The 19,212-nt window shown below is 46.0% G+C and overlaps 1 protein-coding gene across 1 annotated transcript; it reads left to right on the top strand.

Moving 5' to 3' along the window:
- Positions 1–7,078: 7,078 nt before the first annotated feature.
- Positions 7,079–17,470, top strand: LOC119180364 (uncharacterized). The gene is made up of 5 exons (XM_037431554.2): positions 7,079–7,267; positions 7,378–7,421; positions 7,689–7,754; positions 8,496–8,553; positions 15,281–17,470. The coding sequence occupies exons 1-5, from the start codon at positions 7,115–7,117 to the stop codon at positions 16,721–16,723; spliced, it is 1,764 nt and encodes a 587-aa protein (XP_037287451.2). The 5' UTR covers positions 7,079–7,114; the 3' UTR covers positions 16,724–17,470.
- Positions 17,471–19,212: the final 1,742 nt, after the last annotated feature.

Genomic DNA, 19,212 nt, shown 5'->3' with positions numbered 1-19,212 from the left:
CGACACAGAGACAAGAAGGACACGAAAGACACGAGCGCTCGTGTCTTTCGTGTCCTTCTTGTCTCTGTGTCGTCGTTTTGTTCTCGCGCTATAACTATCGTCATGCCATACCAACTAAACCAAGCTGCCACACTTCTTTCTACCAGTCCCGACCTGGGTGGAGCCACCGAATCAATTAGCGGGGCATTTGGCACCACTTTATTTCTTCTCGGCACTTTAATATAGTTCACACTCACTAACTCTACCGTTACCTTTCGTTTCACCGAACCCGCAGCTCCCGTGACGTCATCAGAACAAGAATATCATGATTTCATGAGCTTTGCTTCGAATGAAGATTGAGAATTGACCTCTTCGATACTAGCTACTGATACATTGTTTTGTTTGTTGGTTGGTTGGTTTGTTGTAGACCATGGCAAGTCTGAAAACCAACTCGGTGCCCCTAATGAATTAGGCGACTATTTTCTTTCATTTTTTAGCAAGGTAGTAATTCACCATCAAAGGAAAAACCATATCGAGCCAATTTTAGGGCAGCTGCTTCGTCTTTCATTATAATTATGGCACCAGCAGGCCTACTTGACGCTTCCGCCATGCGAGGTCCATTTTTGTCCAGACCTTTGTGCAAGTTGTTAAATATTTTAATTAGTGGCAATATGACGAAAATACTGTCTTCAATATCTGACATTACAAAGCTGTTTAATTTGACTAATGAAACTATGTGATGAAGTCCGTCGGTGGAAAGAACTGATTAGGAGCAGTATCTTAGTCAAGAGCCTGATTTCACTGCAGACTCAAAGGGATTTCGTCAAATAAAACACCAAACAAGGTAAAAAGACAAACCTAAAAGACATTTCAACTCCCGCATAGAATCCGAAACGTCTTGTAAGCTTGTGTTTCAACCTTCTGAATTTTTTAGATGCGAAGCGGCTTTGACTGGCCTGTGTAACGCTGTCCCTCCATACAAACGCGCCGCAGGGGTTGGCGCGGTGCTAAGTAGGTCACGCCACTTCTGCGCAGTGACTTCACGCTTCCCTCGCAGTGCGCGCTGACGTCACTCTCTCCCTTGCCTGCTACGCGCTCACTGCGGCTTCAGCAGCTGCCGCCTCCTCCGTTCGCCCACCGCTCGCTACACCGCCGACTCGTCGGTTCACGCGCTGTAAACCTGACGCGCGCCTACCGTACGCGTTGAAACGTGCCTTTACGTGTCACCTACTATACCTACGCCAGCCATCTCTTCGAACGAATTTCTTCGAACCCAAGACGCCATCCGCTGCGCATCACTGCTGCTTCGCATCCCGTCAGGGTTCCCTTCGAGGAAATAGTCCAATTTTCAGTATATTTTCAAGATAAACGCTTGGCGCCAGATGTTTAAGGTTTTTAGCCTGACTAAGCATTTGTACACATAACCACATCATCGTAAAGAAGTATTTCCTTTTGTAACACTATTTGTCTTAGATCAAGATAGAAACCGACAGATGCAAACACTGATTGAGACAAGCAGAATGAACAGTGCAAGTGCCTCAGACAGGCTGGCCGACGATTCGATAGGAGGACCTATCTTTGTCAAAGGTGCCTTGTCATCCTTGGCGTGTCACTTTTAAGGGGGTCAGTATTGACGATCATCTCCTGTGATAACGCGCGTCCTTGTTGGTAATCACCGTCTGGAAAGGAAAAAATCTTTGCGGGTGGCGATTATCAACAGGGAGACGCACCACCACCCCCTTAAGACTGACACGCCAAGGATGACGAGGCACCTTCGAGAAAGATAGGTCCTCCTATCGGAACGTCGGCCAGCCTGTCTGAGGCACTTCCACTGTTCATACTGCTTATCCCACTACTCCTTTTTGTTTTAAGTATTATTTGGTTATTTGCCCCCCCTTGACAGCACTGCGTCATGAACCAAGGCATGTTGATGAGCGTGTCAGTTCATGGTTTCAAAAGGGTTCATGAACGTTCGAGATACGCGAGATTCGTCGAGGTTTTCTCGTTGTTATTCTTAAGTGCGAATTTTTCATGGCTTTAAGTAATGACGCTTGTGTTTTCTTTCACGCGCTTTAAAGACCACGCCGAAAGAGCACTTTAAAAACCAACGCCCGATGTGAACTTTAGGCGCGCTAGAGTCAATGTCCACTGGCTTATTTCGAGAACACGGCTAGAAACTTCGCGGAACTGTTCAGCGATCTATTCTTTCGCAGCAGTATGCGTACGCGTCATGAGCATTCCATTATTTTCGAAACTCACAGCCGGATTTTTATAATCATGAAGCCCTCCTATCGCAAAAAAAAAGTCAGTAATTTTGAGGTTGGTTTGATACGAATTCCGCTCCGACTGTATAGCTTATTAGTGCTTCTGTGTGTAACTCTGTTTTCTTACAAATGTTCCATAAGTGATAAGTGGCCTGTTGCCAACGCCATGAGATGCCAATGTATCTAACTGTGTTTCTTCGACAAGTGTGCTATATATATTTAAAATGTTATTCTACAAATGCTTTTCTTGACTTTATATTCGTGCAATTAAATCCCGCACTCTCCCTGTAACGACACTCGAGAGAAGGTTAGCATTACGACTAGACAAATAAATAAATAAATAAAAGTTGGTTAGATCTGCATATATAATCGCAACGTGTTTCACATCACTATATAATGCACCCACAATGCAAACAGCGGTTACCTGAATACCAATAGGAGGAGGTTTAAAGTGGGAAGGGTGGACAGCATGTCACAAAGATGGCTATTCGTGTAAAATTGCAGCCTTTGAGAGGTTTCTCGAAGAAACAAATATTTCGTGGGAAATATTGAAGCATAGAATTTGTGAAAGAAGCTGGAGAAGTTTGCCCCGCAAGCCTTGAAACAGCGAAACTGGACAACTCACTTGGCGGCACTTCATTTGGTTACTGCCACAGGGATATATGCTCCACTGTGTTTGATTACATCAACGCAACTAAAAGATTACCGTGCTAGTGAACCCAATAACCTTTCCAGATGTTTAGTTTGTAATTCGTAGCGATGTCTGTCAGGAACAAGAGATAGTTTGACCGCTTGCTCAGCAAACATTTTTTTTTATTGGCAGTATTATCACACAACTAATTTTACAGATTGGCTTTAATTTCATTTTAGTTTCATTTCAGTATGCTGCCGCCCGGCTCTTGGCCCATCCCCCTCTGTGGGTGAGCGCCATCCGTCCGAGGTCATCAGCATCAACTCTGCGGAACTAATCTGGTTGCGGTTGCTTCTAGGTCGTTGCGATGGACTTTAACTATAGTTGATATTTCGTGAAAGTGAACAACTGGGCGTGTTGATTGATTGATATGTGGGCTTTAACGTCCCAAAACCACCGTATGATTATGAGAGACGCCGTAGTGGAGGGCTCCGGAAATTTCGACCACCTGGGGTTCTTTAACGTGCACCCAAATCTGAGCACACGGGCCTACATCGTTTCCGCCTCCATCGGAAACGAAGCCGCCGAAGCCGGGATTCAAACCCGCGACCTGCGGGTCAGAAGCCGAGTACACAACTGGGCGTGTTGGTATTGCACGATTCGTGCATGTGTTTGTCTCCCTTTTCGTCCGTCGTCTTCCTTGCGCCTACAATTTCGAATCAGGGTTTTTTTGTTCTACGTTGATTCTCAGCGCAGATAGGTTCTATAGTTAAATCACGGACACACACACACGACACGGACACGTCGTGATCGGCGTAAACCGTCCATCACTTCGCGGTCTTCTCGCAGGTGCCGAAGCCTTTGCCATTGTTCAGTATTCCTTCGTTGTACGCGTACTCGGGGTCATCGGTTGGTGGATTAACCGTTGCGTTCTTCCATTTTTATTGGACTATAGTACTGGGTAGTGGGACTTATCCAGTTTCTGCGGCACACACCCGCTTATGGTGGTGATATTTTTCTGTATCTACTCACTATAGGAACGATTCGCCGTTAAATAATCAGGCACCTAAGCAGCACCTGAGCAGGAGAAAGCAGCGTATGGGGAAAAAAGCGCAACCGATTTTATTCGCAAGAGAAGAATATCCATGCTACGCCCCATATGCGCAAAGAGCGTTGCCTCATTTGTTCGGTTTTTCCAGTGTTTCCATTCTTGCCAGGAACTTCCATATGCTCCCGCTTGGGATATGGGGGGAAGCTTTGTGGATAAAGACAGCTTCGCCCTAGTGGTTCCGAGCCCGAAGGAAGTGCTGAGCTGGACAGCCTGTTTGTTTGTTTGTGCCTTCCAGAATATGGCGCGATACCCACTCTGGGGGATTGGCCAGGATGTCGTAGTTTTAAATTTAGTAGATAATTTCCACAATGTTGAACGATTACGAAAATAAATACATAAATAAGGAAGACTAGGCAATATATATAAAAAGTTGATTTTTATTTTTTTATTTAATAATACTGTCAACCCTCGCTTGAGGGTCATAACAGGGAGGGAGTACAATATGAGTACAAACAGAACATCACTAAGCAATAAACACGGGAAAACAGAATGGGCAGTGCTTCAACCATTACCAAAATAAGCATCAATTTCTCTGTCAAAAGTTTGCACATCGGTACCAGTAATAACATGTTGGGCTAAAGAATTCCATTGTTCTATAGCGTCCGGGAAAAAATGACCACCGAAAGATGTCTGTGCGAGTGCTAAAAGGTTCAATGGGGGCATCATGATTCAATCTAGTGCTACGTTTTCCAGGAAGGCGTATGTACTCGTCTTTAGGTATTTTGAATATCACTGTGCACTTGTGCTAGTAGATCATATTGTGGAATTGACCTGACCCAGCCATTTTTAATGTGTTGTATTACAAAGCTTTTTTTTTTTTCAAAATATATGTTCATTACTTATCGAATATTAATTGTGGTAAAGATTACCGTGAAGTACGGTGGGAAGCCCTCTTTTTTTTCTCTTCGGTTTTTTTCTTTCTTCGCTCCTCTCTCACTTTCCCTCGTTTCCATTCTTCTATTTTTTTATCTTTATTTCTATTTTTTCTCATTTCTTTTCATTTCTTTCTCCTTTTTTTCTATTTTCTGCTTACATCCTCTTTTTTTATAATGAATGAAAGCAGGCTAGCGGAAATCACATAATGACAGATGGAAGGATTATTAGTAAATGGCACGCTTCAAAAGAATGGTCTGCTAAATGTTAGGATAATCTCAAACCTACCCCCTCCCCACCGTGGCATAGTATCTGATGTGGTATCTCCAAAGAATCTGAGACCACCCTTGAATGTTCACAAAATATTAAGTTCACTTAATGCAGAGACAGTCATGCGCGCCATGGCCCGACGTTATGTCTATCAAGCTAAAAAAATATATATATACGGTGCTTTTCTTTTTTCCATAAAGTGTAACAGAAGCACATTTTTTTTTTTTTTTGCCAAAAAGAAAATTGTTAACGTTTACTCAGTTCTACAGTCCCAAACAGTAAGGACTGTTCAGAAACATCACCTTCTCTTATTTGTTTATTTGTACATACTGCAGCTCGATTTGGACTATTGCGGAAGTGGGTTTTCTGTACATCAACAGACAACAGAACGGCATTGCAACACTGCCAGGTAAAGAGAAAGAAAAAAAAACAATAGAAATAATGTGGGTATGAGCCAAGCTTTTTTTAGGAGACAAAACAAAACAACAAAGCGTGTATTGTCCAATTCGTGCTAAATGTCTTCCGTAGGCAATTAGACGCCCTCTGCATCACGGTCACTGTGAAATCGTCATGTCGCCAGACAATACAAACGTACTACAGGTACGCATGGTTTGTTCAACTGCGAACTCTTTTACTTCACATAAAGTACCGCGCCCTTACCAAGCGTGGGCATCGTTTGCCTCAAGTACGCTTCGTGGTTTTGGGACGTTAAACCCCACATATCAATCAATCAATCAATCAATCAATCAATCAAGTACGCTTCGCAAATTGAGCTACGGTGCCCGACTGATGGACTGCAGGTCGCGGGTACGAATCCCGGTCAGGGCGGATGCATTTTCGGTGGAGGCGAAAACGCTAGAGGTCTGTGTTCTTTGGTTTAGGTGCAGGCTTAAGAACCCCAGCTTGTTGAAATTTCCGGGCTCCTCTACTATGGCGTCTCTCATAATGGTATGGTGGTTTTAAACCGATCAATTATTAGCCTACTTCGGAGGAGCCAGACTTAATAAGCATTGTATCCCTGCCAGACAGATATAAGCGGCCTTTGAGAAGGCTATGTTTATTTTGGCCTCTAGATAAGTAAACACGAGATTACATCACGTAGGCTTACAAAACCAACTTCATGACACGGGCATGTTAAATAGACAAACTGAAAACACAGTAATCGGTACTCTTCTTTGAGCTGCAGAATCATTTTTCATTCACAATTTTTCATCTGCGCTTTAAAAAAAATTCTTTCTTAGTTCGAATAAAGCTCCATAACGAGCATGGTCATGATATATTGTTTCTGGTGTTCGTAACTTGACGAATCTTCGCAATGCTGCTTTTCTTATGCAATGTTTTAATATGTTAGCACGTAAAGCGCGTATTTATCACTTGTTAATATTGCTCGCGTTTCGTTACCAATGCTTCCGCATGTTTAAATTAAATATATTATTACTGAATAAGTTTTTCGGCGTGCTGGATCATGTTGTAGTCTCAAAATTATAACGAAATGTATGTGTCTCGCTTAATGTAATCATAACCAATGTATGCCCGCAAAATCAAGAGTCCGAAAAAGTAGCCCCGTCAAATCAAGCAGCCCTCCGGCGAAGATCGTACGAAATGCGGCGCAGTTGTTTCTCCGACAGCTCACAACGTTGCGCTATCCTCCTCATCTTCCGGATCGCTCGAGAACCTTTCCAGAACATTCGATATCGAGCGAATGACCTTTCGTGGTCTCTCGATACCACGTCTTGGCGACGAACAACGCTACAAAGTTAAACAACATCGCTCTTTCATTCTTCGTGTATCTATCAAGTACAGCGCGCTTCGTAACAACAGAGACAAAACAGCCGACGCGAAAAAAAAAAAAAACGTTTATTGTCAGCGATGGTTTTTGCTAGCGCCGCTAGATGGCGAGACGCGTCTCGCGTCTTTTTCTTCGTGTTTTGCTTTTACGCCAGCGTCACGAGTGACGTCAGCAGAACGAGCGCGGTGCCTGCTGGGATGCGCGAAGCCATCCACAAAGCGAGCCGGGAGCGACAGAGCGAACTACGTCGCACACCGCGTTCCGAGCACGGCTGCGAAGTCATGGAGCTCTCGTCGGTCGGCGAGCGCGTCTTCGCCGCCGAGTGCATACAGAAGAAGCGAATTCGAAAGGTGCGTTGTCGCTGGCAACGAACAAGCTTCGCGACTCGGCAGGGCGGGATGCGTGATGGTGGGCCCCGTACGCGTGTACTGATCTTGCGATCGTTTCTTTTTTCTTGCAGGGCCGTGTCGAGTACTACGTGAAGTGGCGTGGCTGGAGTCACAAGTGAGTGTGAAAGCGCCGTCGCATCGCCTTTGCGCGCATGTTGCGAGCTGTCGGTGCGATGTTGGATTTTCGTTGCCCTGCGTGTTGTTGCAGCCGAACTTACTGGCCGCGCCACCATGTTTTTCTCGCGCCGTTGTGACGGCTGCAGGGCTCCCCTCCCCTCGTCCCCCCTTCCTGTTTGCCTTCGGGCGTTGCCTGTTCGAGCTGAAGCTGCTTTATTTTCGACCGCTAAGATTTTTCACCGCCGGTCTGTCATTTTCACCGCAGATACAACACCTGGGAGCCCGAGGAAAACATTCTGGATGGCCGTTTGCTGGAAGCCTTCGAGAGCAGGTGAGAGGCTATTTCATTGGGCGACTGTGGCGAGGAGGACGGCGGTGCCGACCTCTCCTCCGCGCCCGCAGGACCGGTTCCCTTCCTCGCGCCTCCCTTCTTTCCCAGTGGCTCTTTCCATGAGCTCTCTCTTTTTGTTTGTTTACGATTGTCGCGCGCCACAATCTCTCTCAAAATGGCTGCTGCCCGTGGCCCCCTCACTACCCACTTTACGTCGCCGCTCGTTGTCATTCTTCTTATCACTTCCCGCCCGTTCGCATGCCTTGACGAAGCCGTTTTGTCTGTTGCGTGGCCGCGAAAATGCTTCCGTTGTGTGGCCGTTCCACGGACCTGCCGCGACAAATTGCCCACGATCGCAGCGCCACTCTTCCATGTTTAGGGAAGTGTCATCCCGACGGACGCACGTGACAAGTTCTACCGGTTGACACGACAAAGCCATAGACTCGTGTAGACTTTCCAAACTTGTTCGTGAGGGGGGCCACCACGTTGCGGAAGAGTTGAAACGTTGATTCCGCTTTTCTGCAACCGGCCGCACAGTCGATTCGCCGGATTGACGCCCCGTCGAACGTCGCCGCGTGTTGACGTCAAGGAATTGATTCCGGTATTTCCCTGTTGTGTCGCGGGTGGCGTCAGCATGCGACTTCGATCCCGCCCTTTGCTCGTGTGAGTCCCTGCTAAACGTCAATGCGTTTTGTTGTGCTGCATTTACGCTGACCAGAACTTCGTTTTTTGTTCTTTCAGTCAGAGAGATTCTGGACCAGGCAAGCGAGGCCCGAAGTCTAAAAAAGAACGAAGTCACGTGAGTATCTCGCGTTGCCAGTTGGGCGATCTGTGCTGTAAGCGTTTGAGACCTGTAATTGACATTTGTTTGTGCTTGCGTGGGCTCGAATCGAATGCTCTCTGTATGGCTAGGTTAATCATTGATTAGGGGCAAGTTTGCACACGAATTACGGAGGACGCAGCACTTTGACCCGTGAACTGTCTCCTTTGTCTCTGTTCAGTTCGGTCCATCCTCCCCAGTTAGCAGCGCTGAATAATAGGTGGGGTGTTTAGTGTCATTGTCAGTCAACCGTTTATATATTTGAAATAGGCCATCAGGCATGCTCATCTTTGTCCAGGGAGGGGGGTTTCTTTTTTTTTTTTAGAGAATGATGGGGGAATTGCAACAAGAATTGTGCCGGTGCAATTATTAGCCCCCTTGTATGCGGAATGCTTCGTGGATCAAACTCTGCACTACGATATCCCCACACAATGTGTTGTTAAGCTTTACCCTGTATTGGCAAGCCATTATGGAGTATGCCAAAGTCAGCTGAAAGTTGACAACACATGTCCGTGAGGTAAATAGGACAGCCGTATACAAGAAATGCTTATGGCTGTGTTCAATGCCCTAGCATGTGCATTTCCCCAGTTGAATGTCACCCGGTGTTGATGTGAGAGAATGGAATCGGGTATTTCCCTGTTGTGTTGCGAGTGGCATCAGCATGTGACTTTCTTGCAATCTAGTCTTGTTAGTCTGTGGTCAACATTTATACAGTTGCGTATGCAGCGAGTTTGTTAATTTGGATTTTGTAAAACTAAAAAATGATTTAACCAGCGGTCAACTTATCAAAAGTACTGAGAAAAAAAATGAAGTCTCTACTACATTAATTGATTTTTGTGATTAATGCATGAATCCTGCACTAATTAAAGTGGGGATGGACGGCAAAGACGACTAAAAATGCAATTTTTCAATTTTCATGGCACAATATTCCAGCGTTACTGGGAAGTGGTTCCACGAAGTGATGAGTATTTACGTGCAGAGGAAAGCCTTTGAAAATGGCCCAAACATGCCTGATCTCGCCACTACACCACACAAACTCTACCTTTAAATGCCGTTTTCTCCAAACAATATTTTTCGTCAGAAAGGAAACATTTTCTCTGAAACTGCCGAAGCTATCGATGCAATCTTTTGCGACTTTCTTCTGAATACCATGCGCCTTTCCTAAAGCAAAAGACTGTTGTTGCCATCAGAACTGCATCTTTCACAAAAGCTTAAGTACTAAAGTTATAGTCGCCAAACATTTATATTTTTAACAAAAGAATGGTCATGTCTACAATCATTATTTTGGTTTACAAGGATACCCTGGGCACATGTACATGACTAGAAGAGTTAACTAGAAATAACTGTTTTGCATACAACTTTTTTGCAAATATTCCATAAAGAATAAAAAGTCAAATTTAATTTTTACTGTTTTTAGAACGGCATTGTATTTTCTTGCCAAATTCACAAAACCTATAGTGAAATCCCCATTCAAGCAACTTGCGAAACTTTATAAAATTTTCTTAATTTGCTTTAATATATCAGAGCGATAGGCAGTACTTGTTGCACACCTGTCTGTGCTTATCAATCCCCCTTTAACATATTAGCAGCGTAAAAGCCACAAGTTCAGTCACTCACAAATTAGATCACAAAATGACCGTGGCTGAAGACCCCAAAGGAAAGCGGGAACTAAACGATTTTGCCAGAGCTGCTGAAGCGTTGGCCACCAACAGTGCAATTGTGGTAAAATTTTATACAACGACCGCGCCAAGCTGGAGACTAGCAGCCGTTCAGGTTGTTTGAAAACGCAGTTTTTTATCCTTTGTGGCACTATGGCGCCTCCTAGGATCATCTGAATTGACCAGGTTGCGGTCAAATGCGACTAGATAAATGAGGGTAAATGCCACTACACAATAAATATGTTTGCAGAGACCAGAGAAGACGTCCAAATTACCAGGTTTTCTAAATCAATGAGCTCTGTAGGTTTGCTTCCTATGACCACGTAGTGTAGGCCTTGTGTTGTACTCGTTCAGAAATTGACAGGTATCATTTACACTTATTAGTAACTACAATATGCGCAATGTACTCTTGGACACACTATCGTGTGCCAGGGGGCCCCACCGCATGATCACAGCACCACTTCTGACACGGCGGCAAAACATACTAGTTTCCTGTGGTGAAGCCTGTGCCACGCTGTGAAAGCTTCTCAGTAACCCAAGGCATTCCCACACACCCCTGCGCAGGCATTGACCTTGGCTGAGCTTCAAGGTCAAATTTGCAGAACCATGCATTTTCTATATTTGTAGCTGGAGGAGTAAAGCAGTAGCCCCAAAATCTGGTCACTCTCCAGGCAGTGGCAACCAAAGTCTGAACCATGTTAGCAGTGGCCTGTCGAAGCAACTGTACTTTGTTAAAATCCAACAATAAATACAAGCTCAGCCCCGTGAATCGTGTTAGGTTGTTTCTCTTGTAACCATAACTACTTTTCCTCAGCTAATTACAAAATAAGAGGTTAACATTGCTACTTGAAGTACTACGTATGGCACGGCAGTGATGTCATAATTTTGCCCAGAAGTGTCGGGAAGCTGAAGTTTACGACAGAAAATCTGTAAAGCGAACACCTGTCTAAATAGGCCTTTTTCAAGCACAAAGTTGCCCCGCCGCGGTGGTCTAGTGGCTGAGGTACTTGACTGCTGACCCGCAGGTCGCGGCTTCGATTCCCGGCTGCGGCGGCGGCTGCATTTCCGATGGAGGCGGAAATGTTGTAGGACCGTGTGCTCAGATTTGGGTGCACGTTAAAGAACCCCAGGTGGTCGAAATTTCCGGAGCCCTCCACTACGGCGTCTCTCATAATCAATGGTGGTTTTGGGACGTTAAACCCCACAAAATAATCAATCAAGCACACAGTGCCGCCAATGAGTGTGCAAGCGCTCATGGGCAAAGTTAGTATGTCATCGCGACGAGCGCACAGGCCTCGTGCTTTAGCTTTCCGTGTGCAGCGTGCCAGCGCCTCTCAGATGAAGTGAAGATGGCAAGGTGCAATATGTTTCTGCGTGATTCACTCATTGACTTCAGTATTGGCTGCGACGGCCTATTTCCACCTGCCCATTGTTGCACTAGCCGAGCAGCTCAGAGGCATCAGTTCGTGCTGTTGCATATCTCGATCATTTTTAAACTGTGTACTGGCTTCCAGCTCAATCAACAAGTGGCACGAGTTTTGCCGACATTGTATCGAAGTGGTTAACTGCATCCTTCCACGCATGCCCATTCTTTTTTCACTTATATATGTACACCACTCCTCTATTAAATCATTGTTAAAAGTCGACGCTCTTTCCTGTCCTTGTTTTTGCATCCGTAGTTACGCTGTAACTACTTTTAGGCTGCGCTGTTCGTATACTTGAAATAAAAATGAAATCATCCTGTAACACTTCTCCGCAGTTTGGCGTTAAACTGCCCAATCACGCCGCGAAGGTATTATATGCCATAGCGCCTTGTGAGCAGTTATTCATTGAATAAGTATGAACTCAATGTTCTACCTCGCATCCCTCCCGACAGCATGTTTTGACTACACGTATCTGTACTCAATAGCGTAGTACGAACAACTCGCGTGCCGCTCAGCTCATCCACCCATTGATACGTACGCTGACTGCATTATTCCTTTCACATTTCATGTGTATAGATACATGCTGGTGCGTTCAGACATATCTAGTGTTCAGGATTTAATAATACCCGACAAGTGGCGGCGCGTTCTTTTCGTTTCGTGCTCGCATGGTGCCACTGAGCAGCATGCATGCCGGAACAGTTGCCTCTCTCGGCGTGCACACTTTTCCCATAGTGCTTCGCGTGCCCTCGGGGTGTAAGAAACTCTTCTACGAGGCTCTAGGTGTAGGTTTGTCATGTCGCCAAAGTAGTCAAATGCAGTCGTAAATGGAGTATTCTTTGTGTGGGACAAGGACACCTGCAGGTGGAGCTTGTAACTGAAAAACCTTTATAACACTCACTTTTGAAACCAGAGAGTTGCCCACACATGTGGCACGCAGAAGACAAAGCAGACGATTGAAGAAGCATAGCGCGAACGAGAATACGGCACGAAAGCTTGTGCGTGCACATACAGTACTGCAGTGCTGGTTCCTCCACGGCACTGTAGAGGCTGTGGCTGTGCTGACTATATATCAAATTTCGGGCAATGTCATGCTAATAGTTTCTTCTTTAGATATTGAAGACTTTACGCATACGTACCACAGTTACAATATTTCATTCACCATTTGCATGTTATACCAGGAACGAATGAGCACTTCTTTTTTCAGTATTCTTGAGCGACAAAAATTTTTCATATGAAAAATGGGGCACAATTACCGGGAAGATCGCAGTAACAAAACATAGCCTTCGAGTAGGTTTCTTCTGACGAGACCGCTTGTAGAGGTCATAAGACATGCAGCGGGTTCTGAACACGGGCACTCCTTCTCACTTCGCAAGAATCTATACTCGGAGATCGCATAGCCTTGTCATCTGGCATTTGGTTTTGCATAGTAGTCTGCAGCCGTGCCTACCGTTGCTGCTGTGTTTTCGCTGGTGCGTCTGTTGTTTGTTGATGTGCAAAGGATAAAAAACAGTGTATCAACGAGCCGTCACAGTTAACAGGCGGGAAAGCACAAGAAAGGAGGACTAGGTCCCTTTTATTTTTTCGGTTTTTTTTTTACAAACACCGCCGCAAAAAGATTAGCCGCGAGGAAACTTTCTTTCGCTATGGTGGCCAACGCCGGCTATGTTTTGGAGTGGCTTACCCAGCAAAAACAATTAGCTCTGTCAAGCATTTGTCATTGTATTATGCCACCCCGCATTTTTTGGAATAAGCCTTGTGTGGATATCGACATAGCGAGCATGCTTACCTGAAAGCACATTAATACTGTGAGTAGCATTGCCATATGCGAAGAATTTTTCACAGTTGCCATTGTTGATGCAACTGCAGAAGTCTCAGACACGTCAAAAATATTTCTCAATACTCGCGTGAATTAAAGGTGTCACTCTGTCATGAAGCACGTGTTTCTGCGTGGACATGGTTCATTAAAGCAGCAGCAAATGATAGTACCGACTCTCAGAATATGCTTTTCCTGTTTACACTCAGCTGCGCTGACATACCGCCAGAGCTGTTTTAGCTGTGCCGCGTTCACGAGGTTTTCGTATCCGTAAGAATTCACAGGAAAACGGTAGTCGCGAAACTTGCTGCGTCTGTTTACGGTTTGTACGCATTTCGCGATCTCGACTTGAGTGTACAAATAGAGCCGCGGACCTGACAGATAATAAGTAACAGCATTGTCCCCAGCATGTAGTTGAAGCATTATCGCAAGCGTATTGAGGATGAGTGTCCCAGAGATCGCCCTGGTCGTTTGCATGAATAACTTCTTCAGCACATTTGTTGCATGCAAAAATTCATCGTAACGAATCGTGGCGACGTATTTTCACGTCGCGCATTTGCATATCGTACCCTTTTTTGCTGAACGGGGTCTGTCGTTCTTGCATTAACAAATTAAAATTTACACATGTGACGTAGAATACCGCAACAGCGATGAAATGTCATCACCATTCAGATACCTCTTGTTTTGATAAGGTTCTGAAAGCTAGAGCCGCAGGTCAAAAGCTCATATGCTCACTGCAGCTTCTGTTGCGGCCACCGCTCGTAGACATGCAGAAGGCGTCCAGGCGCGCCGTGCTCTGAAGCAGCTTTTGCACCTGCTGCGCCAGTTGTCACAGGATCGTAGAGGGTGATAGTGGGCTTCTGGCTGGGCGGAGCCTACGCGCTGCGACGTCACAACAACAAACCAACATATAATGACGGCACACAAAAATGGAATAGGTCTATATGTGCAGAATATCTTTAAATGGTCTGAAAATTTTTACTTTCGAATTATTAACAATGAAGAGAAAATCTAAATTATAAGCACGATTTGTAACTTTTGTTACCTTAATTGATTGATATGTGGGGTTTAACGTCCCAAAACCACTATATGATTATGAGAGACGCCGTAGTGGAGGGCTCCGGAAATTTAGACCACCTGGGGTTCTTTAACGTGCACCCAAATCTGAGCACACGGGCCTACAACATTTCCGCCTCCATCGGAAATGCAACCGCCGCAGCCGGGATTCGAACCCGCGCCCTGCGGGTCAGCAGCCGAGTACCTTAGCCACTAGACCACCGCGGCGGGGCTTTTGTTACCTTAGCAGTCTGCAAATTGCAATGATACTCAATATCAGTGCCCCGCCGCGGTGGTGTAGTGGCTAAAGTACTCGGCTGCATTTTCATTAGAGAGGAAAATGCTGTAGGCCCGTGTGTTAGGTTTAGGTGCACGTTAAAGAACCCCACGTGGTCGAAGTTTTCGGAGCCATCCACTGCGGAGTCTCTCGTAATCATATGGTGGTTTTGGGACGTTAAAAATCCACATATCAATCAGTCAACACTCATCGATGTCATTCACTGCGAAATTACATTACTAATACTGTGTGCCCCATTACATTACTTATGCTGTGTGGGGTGTTACATTCATTCTTTTGGTTGTAATTAACCATAGTGCCAAAAGTGGATCATGCTATGGCGTTGCGGTATAATAGCTCACATGCGCAATGTCATTAATGCCAGTTGTGTTTGCTATCTAACTCGTCATTCGTGTAAGTGCACACTAGACTTGCTGCAGTTCTCTGCTAAACTTTTGTTTCTTCTGCTTTTCCTCAGAGCACTAGCGAGCCACAGCAGGACTTGCGGCACGACTCCAACAAGGCCAAAAGTGAAGATGACACCTCCAACGATGCACCAGCGACACCTCACGGCAACAGCTCGAGCACTGAGACAAACCCCGCCGTATCTCCACCACACAGTCCTCCACCAGTGTTATCACCTGGTGCATCAGAGGAGAAAGACAGCTCCACAGCAACGGCTGCGTCGCGCCTTTCGGCGTCCACATCACAATCTGCGACACCGCCACAGCAGCAAGCTCCTGCACCCCAGTCCGCTGCCGTGACGCCGAAGCCGCAGCCAGCCGAAGCTAAAGAGCCATCAAGCAAGGCCAAGCCTGCTGTTGCTGTAGCCAGTCCACCAAAGACACTTGCGAGTGTTAAGAGCCCAAAAGAGGAGGAAGAAAAGTCCAAACAGGTTACTGCAGCCCCCAGTCAGCCATCATTGGAGAAAAGCTGCGAACCAGCAACACCGGTCTCTAAGCCGAACCAGGCTGAGACGTGTTTGTCTTCCCCACCGGTGCTGGAAGCTTCGAAGAAGCCCGACACTACAACTAAACGCAAGTTGGATGTGAAGCCAACATCATCTAGTCCACAGATTCAAGCCGCGGTCGTATCCCAGCAACCACCCAGCAAGATGCCAAGGTTGTCTAGGCCCATGGAGGTGCCCACAATCAGTGCAGCCAGCAAGCCGCCTCCTGTCTCTACCACGGTGGCATCGCTCATGAACGGCTCACCACCAGTGAGGGCACCCGTGCGGCCGCCGGTAGCCTTCAAGCCCATCACACCGCGCCCCGGCATAACACACATTCACCACAACCACCCCCCTGCCTCACACCTCGCAGTGCCCCCCGTAGCCGCCCGACTGGGTACCGGGCAGCTCGGACCGGCAACAGTTGCACGAATCTCGCGGCCACCGCATCTGGTTCTGCCAACCAGTTCGCCATCGCTGCATCAGGCCGCACCGAATTCTGTCAACTCTGTCGGTCCTGTAACACACCCCACTGCTGTACCCATCAGCTCCCCCGTTCCTGCTACAGGTGTCGTTGCACCCCAGCAGCCAGTGTCGTCGGCAACACCCGTTCTCAACGGGCGCGACGGCGCACCACCTCAGCCGGGCAGTGACCGCGAGAATGTCTGCAAACCAGCAGTATCAGCCGTCTCCCAAGGAAAGCCGATGCACAGTCACAATGGCCAGGCTGCGTCTCCTCCCATGCTACTGCCGCCCAAGGAAGCCAGCACAGAGCCTGCTGTAGCCGAGCCGGAGTACAGCCAGCTTGCCATCATCCCCGACTTCTGGCAGAAGCAGAGTCCAGTTGTGGACCAAGTACTCATCACGGATGTGACTGCCAACCTGGTCACGGTGACTGTGCGCGAGTGTCGGACACAGGCGGGATTTTTCCGTGATAGGAGCAACGAGCAGGCACCGAAGGACATTAAATGAGACGCGTGTGCTTCTTGACGCTTCTCGAATGAATGTGCACGTCTGCTAAAGCGCTTGTACAATAGAGGGTGGATAAGGATCAAGGGTGACCAAAGACTCAAATTGAGCACAACATGACGTGAGCATTTGTTTTATTGCCACTCTCCAAGTGTGGCACCCTGAGAAGAGCGTAGCAGTTTGTACAGTGCAAGGGCGAGAAATTCCAGACGCGATATTATGTAGGTTTGCAAGTGGCTGTAGGTCGCCTAAGTTCCATGGAAAGTTGTGCAAAATAGGCTGATCATATAGCAAAACTTCTAAAGAATTCAATTGTGTTGATGAAAAACCTTTGGAGGTTGTATTTTACCTGATAAGGTATAATGGATTCGCTTATTGGGAAACATTATTTTGCTGCAATGGATATTGAACACGAAGGTATATTATCTTGGTGCATAAGCTGACAGTATGTTGGCCAGATTCTTCCAATAGACTTACCCTCAGTCTTCTGTTTGTGTAACTGGTGGTTCATAAACCATACAGAAGTGAAAACACTCTACTTTCTGTTCATCTACATTGAAGACACGCAAGCTGCTGTTTCTCAGCAGTATTCTCCTTCTTTATTGCACTTGCGCGTGTCTCTTGTAATAAGTCGTCGTGAGGGCCTGCTGTCTGTAGAATGGGTAGCGCAGTTGCCCGCATCGTGGTTCAGTGTGGAACAGCCACATTTTTTCAAAGTGGAGCAAAGCCCGTGCTTTGAATGGATTGGAACTGAATGTGCTACTCTTTTGTTGTGAGCTTTTTTTTAACAATATACCACTGCTGGTAGGCATTGCCACATGCAAAAATAGGGTCTTCAGCCACCTGCCACCTATCCAAAGAGAGGGCATATTGTTCTCTGTAAATAATGTAAGTATACGTACCGGTTAAACTACGTTACGATCAACTGCTCGGGAAAGGTGTGGTAGAGGGCATGTATGCTTTTTTTTTTTGCCATATCATATCCCATTTGTGGTGCTTTCTGTTTGGTTGCAGTAGTAGTCAGTGCAGAGTTTAGTAAATACTACCGGAGAGCTGTTGATAGATTAGCGGGCAAGCCTAATATATTCTGTTGGTTTTTGTTTTGGTGTTGTCTTTGAAAGACTATGAAGAGTACCTGTTCACTGAACTCTAGCGTGGTATCCCAAAGGAAAAGCACGTATAGGCAAATATCAGATTGCCGAGAGCTATATCGAGTGCCTTGGGTTGCTTCCTCACCGAGCAGCGAGTGTATTCCGCAGCTTGGCCAAGTTCACCGTGCCATGACAGTCCCTGTCCTGTAACAATGATGCTAGTGCAAAAACTTGACAATAAGAGATTTGAAAAAAAGACTGAAATGTTGACATTTCAGTACATTTGGTCCTCATTGCCTGTTGGCTGAAATGAATGGTGCCGATGTCAGTGCAACAGGTAGTTCTTCATGCCTGCAGCTATGCACAGTTTGTATCGTCAACTTTCCTTTTTGTGAGCACGGCCGACATGGCCTCCTGTACAGAATCACCGTGTGCTTTTTTTTTTCTGCTTTATGTTCATTTCAAAGGACATGCCATGGTACAAAAAAGAAAGAAAACTTGTGAATAAAAGTGTACATAGACACGTGTGCATTGTACCCGGCCCAATTTCTCCAGCAGTCGTGCTACCAATAGGTGGACCGAGAGCCAGTAGCAAGTTTGAGATTGACGGGTATGTTGACAGTCGTGTGCATGTGCTGGTTTCCAACCGCAGATAAGAACATGCCTTTGACAAAACAAGGACACTGACACTAGCCTGGTGCTAACTTTTAACTGTTATTTGAGGAAGTATCGTTGACAATACGGCAGACAGGAGAGAAAAAAAGTTGCCAGAACTATAATGACCGAGCACCTATTTGTATAGCACGAAATGCGATGTTGGGAGTGATGAGATAAAGGTGAGAAGGTCTGGCACTAATGTTTGAACAAGTGGAAAACAAGTCTGAACACAGCAGCCTTGCTGAAAGCAATTGCACTTTGCCCAAGGCTAACTCCTGCAACATTCCCTATTAAGTCACTTCTCATTGTACAACCCTCCCATGCTCTTATTTTTTACGTGGTACACATTGTTGAGCTTGACACAGAATGGACATAACCTGACATGCCAATTCTGCAAACAAAAGTAAAATATGAAACAGTGCAACATGCACAGAAGTGTTTTGCAATGGTGCCTGTATTTCACGCTGCTATTCAAGACATCTGTGAAAAAGCTGGAAAAAAAAAAAAACTACAAGCCAATCATTGCATCAAGGTTGACCACTGATAGGTATGATAATTTTTCTCCAGTAGGAAAAATCTTGTCTTTTCGCAAAATGTGGGTGGTGAGGACCCACGAAGTCTTCAGTAGCCGTGAGGGATGTACCAATTTTTAATATTTGTGCGGCTTTCCCGAAAAATAGAAGGTTGACAAAACAACCACTAGAGCACCAAGTTATACATGGCGTGTATATCATGTTCATGGCG

The sequence above is a fragment of the Rhipicephalus microplus genome, chromosome 7 (genome assembly GCF_043290135.1).
Source record: "Rhipicephalus microplus isolate Deutch F79 chromosome 7, USDA_Rmic, whole genome shotgun sequence".
Taxonomy (NCBI): Eukaryota; Metazoa; Arthropoda; class Arachnida; order Ixodida; family Ixodidae; genus Rhipicephalus; species Rhipicephalus microplus.
Note: the sequence above shows the minus strand (reverse complement) of the source record. Positions and strands in the feature narration are given on the sequence as shown.